The 11499-nt window shown below is 38.7% G+C and overlaps 2 protein-coding genes across 10 annotated transcripts in view; both read right to left on the bottom strand.

The window, feature by feature from the left end:
• Window positions 1-1117: 1117 nt before the first annotated feature.
• LOC123985345 (protein sel-1 homolog 3) lies at window positions 1118-7917 on the bottom strand. Its single transcript, XM_046072826.1, has 23 exons — window positions 7912-7917; window positions 7338-7812; window positions 6915-7041; window positions 6703-6824; window positions 6489-6604; window positions 6337-6398; window positions 6110-6242; window positions 5898-6033; window positions 5636-5773; window positions 5041-5246; window positions 4770-4949; window positions 4038-4157; window positions 3672-3812; window positions 3534-3596; window positions 3228-3401; window positions 3012-3139; window positions 2844-2927; window positions 2662-2752; window positions 2496-2583; window positions 2297-2406; window positions 2035-2162; window positions 1827-1935; window positions 1118-1575 (listed from the first exon to the last, which is right to left on the bottom strand). Exons 1-23 carry the CDS (start codon window positions 7915-7917, stop codon window positions 1486-1488), a joined length of 3027 nt encoding a protein of 1008 aa, XP_045928782.1. The 3' UTR covers window positions 1118-1485.
• A 461-nt stretch (window positions 7918-8378) lies between these two features.
• Window positions 8379-11499, bottom strand: part of stim1a (stromal interaction molecule 1a) — a 25195-nt gene continuing 22074 nt past the window's right edge. For 4 of the 9 annotated variants that reach the window (XM_046073561.1, XM_046073563.1, XM_046073562.1 and 1 more), the window contains one exon: window positions 8379-11196. In XM_046073561.1, coding sequence (XP_045929517.1) covers window positions 10686-11196 — 511 coding nt within the window. In that variant the 3' untranslated portion in view covers window positions 8379-10685. The remainder of the gene's footprint in view (window positions 11197-11499) is intronic. The other 5 variants (XM_046073565.1, XM_046073567.1, XM_046073568.1 and 2 more) reach the window with 3 other exon arrangements.

The raw sequence follows: 11499 nt of genomic DNA on the forward strand, positions 1-11499 counted from the left end.
GCATCACGTTCTGATAATTGTTTTTATTTTTTTTCTCGCGCAGCCGCAGGACCTAGCTTGGATTGTATAACGTCATGAATCAGGCAGACCAGACAACAAAAGTCTAAAAAAATATTTACATTTATTGATGTATTTCTTTACCAAGTCAGATGTTCAATTGCTGTTTCAATCATAAATCAGTAACATTTTATTTCCCAACAAAACTGTTTTATTTCTGGCCTAAAAGTAGTTAAATTTAAATATATTGGGTATAAAAATAACATTACTGAAAACTGAGCATAAGGGCCACACAAGAAAAAAAAGATTTCGATAATAATGTCAATATGTGTATAATTGTAGAATGTAAACATGTCCTTAGTTTCCTCAGTGGTAACTACAGTCATGATATTCTTTAAACAATTGCAAGGAGTCAGGAGCAAAAACATGGTCAGGATAGACAGGATCTAACCTAAAAAAAATGGAACTACAAAGGGTATTAATGAAAAGGCCTTTTTTTTTTTTTTGAAAATTTGCAGTAAATTGTATTAATGTTCATGGTGTATACGTGTTTGTATACTGGTATATGTATATAAATAACTGTATATATTGTTTCATTTTATTTTATATGTTACATATTTTAATGGGCCTACAGGTCCACACTTAATTATATGTTATGTGTGCTGTATAATGACTAATAAACAACCTTGTACCTTGCACCTTGTATTTGTGGGGATATTAGGTCCACAATTTCCTTGCATGTATATTTTTTTAATTAAGGGTACTTGAACCACTTGGCAGTGATACCACATCTATTTTTTATTAGAGATGACTAAATGTACACATTTCAGAGCTTTCTTATCCCATCCTTGCCATTATATCCCCCAACAAATTCTGAATCATCCCTACAAATAGAAGCAAAGCAATTAAATTTGTCTGCGGTGTTAATGAGATGTTGAGCGTTGAATGGATTTGGTCTCATGAGAAGTGTAATTGCCTGCTTGATTTTGGTTAGTGGAATATTAGTTGCTAGAAGTTCTTTGGCATACTTGTTTTGATGAGCATCATGGTGTTATGTGGAAATAATACATAATATTTTAAAACCAAATTTTTATTTAGCTTTTCGACACATAAACACAAACATAGACAGCTCCAACAACAACCAGACAAATGTAAAAATATTGAACAAAATTAAGATAATTGTGTCCATATGCTTGTTTAGTAAGCACTTTTTAGTATAAAGTAAAATAAAGTAAATGGTGGATGGTGGACCTGAGGCTACACCTGGACATTCATTACCTGAAATTCTTGAAGTCATCCACTCACAGTCCTCTTTATTGTTCAATCAAGTTATTATTTTCATGAAAAATTGAATCACATTTGTTCTTAACGGTGATCACATAATACACATATGTAACACAATATATTGCGGTGCTGTTGGCGTGCAGATTGACTTTACACTTTATTCCCTCAGTTGTTGCACTAATGATCCCAATAAGAATCTCTGCTCTAGTTGAGAGACAGGACAGGTCTCCTGAGTACACCGAGGATGATAAAGAATATTGGTGGAGCTGCAACCACAGCAAAGGCAGTGGAGACCTGTGGGAAATAACGTGACCACAATGTTAGTAAGATATCACATCACAATAAATTGTTATAAGTCTGATATGCCTGCTGCTGGCCAGTGGTGGACATGTAAATATACTTAAGTACTGCACTTCAGCACAATTTTAAGGTACAACTCATAATTTAGTCAAGTATTTCTTGCATAATTAGTACTTTTACATTTGATGCTTTGTAAATATGTATTACTGATAATACTTGTTATAAATGTAGCTTAGGCATACCACACTGACCATAATAGCAGTACTGTAGTCCTTTTTGAAAGATTGAAGATACACGTTGAAGAGGGCAAGGCTGCAAGGCAAGTATGAATCTGCATTTTCGGAGTCTCTGCATCTTTTGGAAGAAAATATAGAATTGTTTTTCTTTCAGATTCATGTTGACAACAGTATACTACACTTACACAACCAATGTATATATGCAATACAAACACACCTTTTGTACAAAGCACTAAGAAGTAAACTTCTATCTGCCAGATACAGCTCTGAAAGGCCGAGTTCAATCAATACTGACAGCGGAAGCCTGTAACCGTCTTCAGCAATGAGTCCAAGGTTGTACCATCCCTGTGGAAGAACAGTATGGCTTACACGCACATGCCCACACAAGTGCAATTATGAATAAACACAAACTTGAAAAAAAGAATATATATATATATATACATACACACAGCAAGAAAATCTATTTAAAAGAAGCAGACCTGTGGCTCGTTCCTTAGTGCTGCAACTAGGTACATCTCTGCTGCAGAGGACATGTCTTTCTGCCTGTCACTCTGCCCCTCAAACAACAGGTCACCCATCCTAATTAAGGCTGGAGAGGTAATAATATTAAAAAGGTTTCAGTTGTGAATATTGGCACACAAGTTTCCTAATACTGAGTCCCAAAAGATAGTTATTTACCATAAGTGTCAGGATTTTGACTTTGGATTGTAAGGTTGTAATATCTCCACATGCAGTTTGATGCAAAGGCAGGATCCAGAAAACCGAACTATGGACATAAAGAGTACAAAAATGAATAAAACTGTAACAATAACATGACAATACAGCTACTGTAGAGATAACTCACTGTGTTTTGTTCACATAGATATGCCACATTGAACTGGGCAGCTGCATACCCGGACTCAGCAGCCATCATGTAATATAACAGTGAGCTGAACCTGTTGAAAAGCTAGAATGTCAATTTGCTGCAACTACAGTCAAGTGGCCTGATCAGGATAATTGGCAAGTGTGAATAGAAAAAACGATTACATGTCACTCTTGAGATATGAATCCAAGGCTTTCCGCAAGATGCTGCCCAGGTATCCATTGTGCTCAGCTGCCCACTTTGCCCACCTGCAGTCAGTTAAACATACATTTCAGTCATGACATAAGAAAAAAAACATACATGTGAAGTGAAATAAATAAATAGCAGCTAACAAAACGGCATCTGATGGACGTCTGTTGACGTAGCCAGGCATCCCAGTGGTCCAGATGTCAGCAATTTGAACTGCTCCTCTGATGTGCCCTCTCTCTGCAGACTTCAGATAGTATTGATAGGCCATAAACTGTCAGAAATACAAAAGTTTTACTGCTTTAAATAAGCACTCAAGACTAGTCGGTAAGCATACTAGTAGCATTTATACTTGAGCTAACCTGGTCAGCAGCTTTTCCTGGATACAGACCCTGTGAGTAAATGACACCAAGATTCACAGCAGCATCTGGACACTTGAGGAGATCAGCCTGCTCCCACAGCTGCACTGCCTTCTCATAGTCCTGCTCAATCTGCTCATAATACCAGGCCAGGGCATTGATTGCAGGAACAAAACCCTGTGGGACAGAATATTGTAAAAATAGGAGTGCAAACTTTGAATGGGTTTTTGGAACAGAAAGCTGTTTCCTAATGTTACATTATAGATAAATTAATAATAAAGGAGTAATAAACATTTAACTATACAAAACCTGTTCCATTGCTTTCTTCAGAAAACTGATAGCTTTTGGGATGTCCTTTTCAACCCCTTGCCCCTAAAGAGAAACAAATTAATATTTGATAATCACTACTACTATAATATATGATTCTACATCAGATGTGATTCTGACCTGCAGTAGGACTATGCCATAGTCATACATTGACCTCGGGTCTTCCCACTTGACAGCACCCCTTTCGTAGTGCCTCACAGCCACCTGGATGTTTGGAGACACTCCCTGCTGACCCCAGAACAGCATGCGAGCTAGGGCATGCTGCAAGACAGTCATTACGAAAAAGGACAGGATAAAACATCATCACCTTGTTCAAGTGTCTGTGGCCATTTTCTTTTACCCCTAAAAAGTGTACTTTGAGACACAAACCTAAAACCTGACGCCATATTTCTTGAAATTTGTAATATAATATATAATGTTTTTTAGTGACTCTTGGTGCTTGTGTACATGGCCAACTTAAAAAGCAGAGAGGGCAGAACAGGCTACCTCAGCTTCAGCTGCTCCCCTGCTTGCCTGCAGTTTCAGCCACTGGAAGATATGATGGTCTTCATCTGTCTGGAGATTCAGCACCTCATCATTATTTAAGTAAACAGCCTCAACAAATGTCTAAAAAAAAGAAACACAGAAGACAAATGTAAAAGCAGTGCTCTGAACTTTAAAGAAAACGTGAACCCCTTTTGAGCACTGTAATATTACCAAATTCAAATCACACTGTTATCTTTCTTCATATGAAAAGCAGTGACAAAGGTAAACTTATTGATGATGGAAATCTGAAAACTATAGCCACAACAAGGGGAGCAGAAAATGTATAACCATATCACATATCAGCTCATATGTTAAAAATAATATTTAATATAATAAGCTACATATGAGTTTCCTCCCAGCCTCTGCATTACAATTACAGTATGTCTGACACTGCTAGTTACGACAAAATGTTTTGTACAAATACTATTCTCTGATATTTTGTAATATTTTTTGCAAACACGTTTATGATCATTTAAATTGTGCCATTAATTACACTGCATATTAGGCAAGAAAAGGTTCATATTTACTTATATAAACATAGGTTTAGTGACGGATAGTGATGAAAAAACAGAACCCACAAAGTCCTGCTCCAATGACAAGCTTTTGGTACAGCATACAGTAGAAATGCATTACTTTTTGATTAAACAAAATATGCAAAATTAGTACACCAAAGCATCCAGTTGCAAACATTACCTGCTCTGGTGTGGGATTAAGACGGTCTAAAGTTGTCTGTTTAGCAATGTTTGCATAATATGCATAGGCCAAATCGTGGTCTGTGGAAAGGCCATGCACACCCTGATGATGCAGGTGCCCAAGATGCAGGAGTGCTAATCGATCATCCTTCTGGCCTGCAAGCAGTGCCAGGAGCCAAGCCTGTGCCAAACACAAGGGCATGATAGAATATAGAAACTGGACATGTTCACCACAGGCATAGTTTTAATATAGCTGACCTAGTAACACACACCTTACTGGGCTGTTTCTTTACTCCCAGGCCACTGCTGTAGAGCACCGAAGACATGTGCAGAGCTCGGTTATCAGCTAAGCAGCCAGCTTGGAGCAGCAGTGGTAATATTTTGCTGACCATTTCAGTCCTGCGTCCTCTGCTCAGCTTATGACATGATAAGAAGTAAAGTGCCCTGCCCACAGCTGCCAGGTTAACTCTTCTTTCTCCTGCAAGGAGAAGGTAGTTAACTAATTTCAGAGTTTCATGTTAAATAACACAACAATTTAATAAGTGAATAATAAGTAGAATAAGCATTTACTGTATATTGTTAACTAAGCCCCATAACTAACAAGTGGTTTGGGCATGACAAAGTCATGCTATGCAGCCATACTTTGTTTGATCTTATTAAAAGTGTATAAACTGATGCACATTTCCATTAGATGGAAAGGTTTTGAGGGTAAAGGGTAGGTGCAAACAATCAAATAGCTTCCATTAAGAGTTGGAATACACTATAATGCAGACAGTGGAATAGAGTGATTTTTCCAATCCTCTCCTATCCTGGATATTTTGTACCAGTGCTAGTCAAACTCTTTTTGTGCAGTAGTTTATCTCTTACTATGTTTGAAAGCCAAAAACCTGGCCAGTTTTGCAGCTTGTCTTCTGCGCGGGACAGTTGCCTCCCATAGCTCACACTGTGACTTTGATTGTAGTCTGTCCTTTACTGTCCACTCATGGAAAACATCAAAACAGATCTCTGAGAAAAAAAACAACAACACAAGACTGTTTCTCTTTACCATCAACAGCTCTGCAGAAGGCTCTTGAAAATACTTCAGATAAGTTATTTTTAGCACCATCTAGTGGATATGTAAGCCTACTACCAGACTCTGTTTTCTGATTGGCTTTGAGAGAATAGCCGTTGATTTTCACATTCATCTCAAGACGAAATGCTTGACAGGTCTGCAGCCATCCAGTCAGGTTCACTGTCATTATAACATCTGGAATAACAACTTCAGACTGGAAAAGAGGAAAATGATTAGACTCAAATGTAGTGAACAGTCCATACAAACTGTGGGCCGGTGCAGTACATTACCATGCTCTGAGGTGATATTCTGTTACGGTAGTAAACCAGTGGTCCATAATAACCTTCCACACCTCTTATATATTTCCCTCCACCAATCACGAAATATCCCTCTGTGTCATCCAACATGACAATATGCCTCAACCTGTAACAACAGATATGCAGAACACTTGGAAATGCATTTTTGTTTTTGATGTTTATATAATTTTATGACTTTGTCATGTCAAAAGTAGATTTACTTATGTTTCATTGAATGAACCGTCCTCTGCTCCTTATCCATGCACACCATAGATACTGTCACCTGAGATGCAGTGACAATGACCACTTTGTCTCATTATTACCATAATTTACATCCTGCAAGGATATCTTCTGTCAACAAGAGGATACTCACCATCCTACCCTGCAACATCACATTGATTTGGCACCACTCATTTAAGGGCACCCTGAATGGAGACAGAAATGCAGAGGATTCCTCCGACTCTCCATTCATCTGGATGTGTAGTTGGCCTAGCAACAATGAGAGGCTCAAGTAAGACCGGAATAATGGCACTGTACTGTTACATAATCAGGATATCTGAGAGGTGGGAGAAAATTCTCAATTATACCTGAATTTGTGAGTAACAATGTTGGTGTGACATAATTGTTATGGGAGTCTATATGGTAAAACACTCCACACATTTTTCCCTGACAGTGTCTGGTCACAAATATCCAGATGGAGAACATACACCTGGTGAAAATACAAAGCACACTAAAAAATATCTGCATTAACAGAATGTAAAGCTAGGTTGTGTGTATGGGGTGACATTTGTTGTCTTACCATGGAAAAGAGATGGCTTTAACGCGCAGATACTCCAGAAACCCACTGCTATAAGGGTCAAGTGTCTTAGTGATACCAAAGCTTTCTCCAGTTGAAGCATATACTGAAGACAGCAAATGCACTGTTTCTGAATGACATAAACAGTTTTTAAGTTGATGTTTGCAGGACAACTGAAGAATTTTATTCCGTAAGTTATATACATATATCATATCATTATGATAATAAAAGTATATTTTGACTATTAAATTGTTGACTCATCCTAAATTCATTCATCTTTATAGCTGTTTCTGAGGATGGTGTTCTTCAATTTTTAAAATGTTGACAGAAGAAATTTAGAATTTTTCATAGCCACACTTAAACCATTTTTGACTTTTGGCCCCTTTGCCCACACGTGCATTTTAAAGATCACTTGCCTAATCTTACCTTGCTCCAAAGGGCACTGTTTCTTTGAAAACCGTTGAGTCAACTGCAACATTTCAGTGCTCCAGGCAATGCACAGTTTATGCTGCTTTACAGGTCGATTATAAAAGGGCTTAGGCTGCAACGTTGCAACATCCAGAACTGCAACAGACCTGTCAATGTCATCAAATCCACTGTATCTGACTGACGCTAGCAGGATACAACTTAGCACCCACTGGGAGTATGGAACAATCCCATCAGCTTGATATACCAACCAATCTGGCAGCTTCAGCTGCACAGTTCTTATTTTAGGGTCACCGGGGACGCAGCTCCACCGTCTTAGCAGGAGTGTGGAAATGATGCCAGTGTCAAAAGATACAATACAGTCCAGCTGTACAGTAGCAGGTTCATCACAAGAGTAAAGTATCTTCAAATGATGGTCTGACAGAGGCTCCTCTGGAGGATTCAGGAGTGTCACCTGGTCTAAACCCCAGACAATCTGTATGAGGCAGAAGACATGGACATAGTTGCTAATTAAATCTGTCAAGAGCAGAAGGGACCAGAATGTCAGAGACCATGAAGGGAAACCTGCTCCCACCTGCATACTGAGACAGAACAGATGAATTTGTAGTGTCTGGAAATCCATGGCTCATACAGTCTTTTCATTAATCTCTCCATTAAGGTTTTTTCCAGCTGCAAAGAAACAAGTTACCTCAAGATCCGGACTTCATCCTGCTCCACCTCAATTATGATGAAGCATAGGTAAATATTTAACAGGACATATCCCCACCCAATCACTATATACACAGTACAGTTAAGGTGGAGCTTTGTGAGTTAGGTTGCATACTAATACTTAACACAGAACCAAAGGTAAACCAATATCATTCACCAGTTTCTACATTCACATTTAAATTCAAATTATTTGTTTTGGGCCAAATATAATGCACTGCCATCTCTGTAAAATCATATTTAAGAGAAGACACCTTTGTTTAATTCTATAGATGAGATGGGAATCTTAAGTGTTGTTAAGAATGTAGTGTAAAGTTCAAGACAAATCAGCTCATCTTTCATTCAAAATAGTTTATTGCTATCATGCAGAAGTGCCATAAAAGTCCAGACCATCACAGAAGATGCAAAATTATCATTGTCTCTGTACAAATATACTGTATGTATTCATAAACTGAAGCCCAAAATAAAGAGAAAGAAAAAGTAGGTTGGGGAGTAAAGACCTTACGCTGATCCACCCTCCTAACCCAATATAGGTTTTGTTACAATAGTTGACATGCATCAACATTACAGTGCATTATACTGGGAGCAGACAGACACACACTCACACACATTCAAATGGAATCATCCATTTACAGCTCTGTCGTGCAAAAGATATACAAATGACACTTTAAAAAAGTACCAGTAGAAAAGTGATAACTTTTTAGCTGGTTTCTAAAATAAAATATTCAAACATGTCTAGTACATCCAAGCCACCTGTTACATTATGAGGCTGGGGGGAGGCCCACTGTGTCTATTGCAGCACTTTTTGGTTGTTCGTTGGTCAACGCCCTAAGTGTACTGGCGTCCCTACTACTTTAGTAATCATCTAAACTAAACCCCTACTGATGCATAGTTCTGTGCTCTGAAGCCGTCAATATTAAAACTGGCACAATGTTCTTTTGTTGTGAGGATATATCCATAACTAATGTAAACATGCTGTACTGAGGATACTGTTACAGTGACAGTATCCTTGCACATTCAGCGTTTAAACTCAGGATATACACCACAGACTGGGTGTATATCGTGTGGTTTTGTGTTGTCTGTAAAAACATACAATAAACACAAAGGCCTCTGAAAGTAACTTTAACATGACTGGTCTTCTGCTTCCATAACTTGTTGAGCTACATCTTCCATAAAAGGTGAATTACAAAGTGTTACAACTTGAAAAAGTCTATCTTATTCAGAGCAAATGATTTTGACTTACAACTATAGCCCTTACCTGCACCCACCCCCCACTGTTAAACTGCTGTGAAGGTTTAAATGTCTACCTAGATAACCATAGAACAGAAACAGAAAGCTAGAAGATAAAAGGCACCAAAATCCAAGTTAAAGTGCCTCATTAATCATATTAATAATCAGTGGAAAATGTTGGATCCCATTTATACATCATCCCTTTTATTAGGAGTATAATCTTTAAAAACCTTTAATAATTGCAATTAAAATGTGATTTAAGTGTTTTGTGTTAAGGTCTTTGATTTGTGTTTTTCATGGGGTATACTTTACACTTTCTTCAAAGTGTATCCTCTTCAATGTAATGTGAGCGTCAGATGGAAGTTCATTGTCATGCAGTCTGTTATTTTCAGACAGTTATGTTATTATATTATTAATATTTTGGTATTTATGTGCTCAGTAACAATACTGCCTACTAATTAAAAGATACCTACACCCAAGCAGGACATTTTAGCCAGGCTCTTCAAACACGTGTTCACCTCCAGGTCCAGTGAAGATATATGTAAAATTAATCAGCAGTTAAATTTGTTGGTGGTGTTTAAAAGCTGGACATTTCACCAAAGCAATTCTCTTTCATGTACTCAAACCTAAACTCTAAAAATAATGTAAAAGGTCTAATGATGCAATTTGATGGTGCAATCTTCTTTAATCCATACTGCATTTCACTGCTATGGAGTTTCAATCAGACCAAGTAGCTACTATTGCTGTGCTGTGTCCAAATGGCACTTCAAACTTCACCTTTTGCTCTCAAACATTTGAGTCACTAATATTCTGAGCTTTCTACTACTACTCTTCTGGTTGAGGATCTCCTTGATGTGTCATTTGCTCTGCCAAGAAGGTGACCACAAAAGACAAACACTTATAACCACCAATAAAAACAAAGTAGTGCACATTCACTTTTGAGTGGTAGATGTAGGTAGTAATAAAAGAAACATCAAGTGTTGTCTAAGCAGGTTAACGACAAGAACCAAGCAAACACTAAGAGCATTCGAGTATCTGTCAAACAAAAGTGAAGACATGCAAAATGTTATAGATTGTAGAACAAGAAAGAAAAACCAACTGGGAGACACATTTCCCTTTGAGACGGGCACAACTTCCTGCAGAATAAATAATACTTTACATTCCAATATACAAACCTACCCATTCCCCACAATTAAGCAACATTGGCCAAATAAGCAGATAAAACTGAACAGCTGGTCACTCCCACAGTCCAGTGTCTTAGAGTAGGTGCTGTACCTACAAAATGATGCAACAGCAACATTGTGCCATCATTTGACCACTAATTAACCCCACAAACTTTTTTTTTTCTCCCAAAAACAGACCAGAGGAATACAGTCAAACAGCAGCTTTAATAGCCTGTAGTTCATGTAGCCCTTATTTCCTCGGTTTCTTGAAGATCTTGAAGGTGTGTTTCTTGCGGCTGGCAGTAGAATCTGTGTCTTCTCCTGTAGAGCCACTGTCTTCCTCCAGTGGGCTTTTCTTGGAGGACAGCTGCGGGATACGGGTGCTGCCCTTTGCCCCTATGGCCCCTGGTTGCCCTCCTGTAGGCGATGGTGTGTCAGGTTCAGTGGAGTTGGGGCTGAGGGAACGGGACGACTCTGACAGACTGTTGATCTCTCCCATGCTGGGTGACTGCTCCATGCCGTACACCTTCTTCATAAGTATGGGGCTGTCAGGGACAGGCTCTGTAGGACTGACCTCATGAATGCGGTTCCCTCCGTTGGGGGTGTGAGCATGCAGTGAGACGGCATCATCTGCACGGCCAGACAGACCGTGAATTAGAGCGGTGGGCTTGATTAGGTGGCCTTTGGAGCTGTAGGCAGATAGTCGATCACCAACTTGGGAGAGGGACAGAGAGGAGTCGGAGTCAGAGCGATTTAGGTCCCTGTGGGGGAAAAAACCCAACTTAGATGAAATGAGAAAAAAACCTAAACAGTTAAAAGTTGAAGCTTTGCATGCTGGGGTTTATCTACACAATGCCTGCAAAGCCATGAACACGGTAGGCACTGGAACTCAGTTCAGCAACACAGTTAGTTGAGCAGGCAAAGAACACCAGGAACACCGAGACGTTAAGAAAGAGTAACTGCATAGAGTTTGTAATGTCTCATCAGGTGCAATGATGTGAAAGCAACATAAAAGAAAAGTGAAATAAAGAATTATGTACAGAAGGCTCCCATTTTATGATACA

This window comes from Micropterus dolomieu, linkage group LG17, assembly GCF_021292245.1.
Source record: "Micropterus dolomieu isolate WLL.071019.BEF.003 ecotype Adirondacks linkage group LG17, ASM2129224v1, whole genome shotgun sequence".
Classification (NCBI taxonomy): domain Eukaryota; kingdom Metazoa; phylum Chordata; class Actinopteri; order Centrarchiformes; family Centrarchidae; genus Micropterus; species Micropterus dolomieu.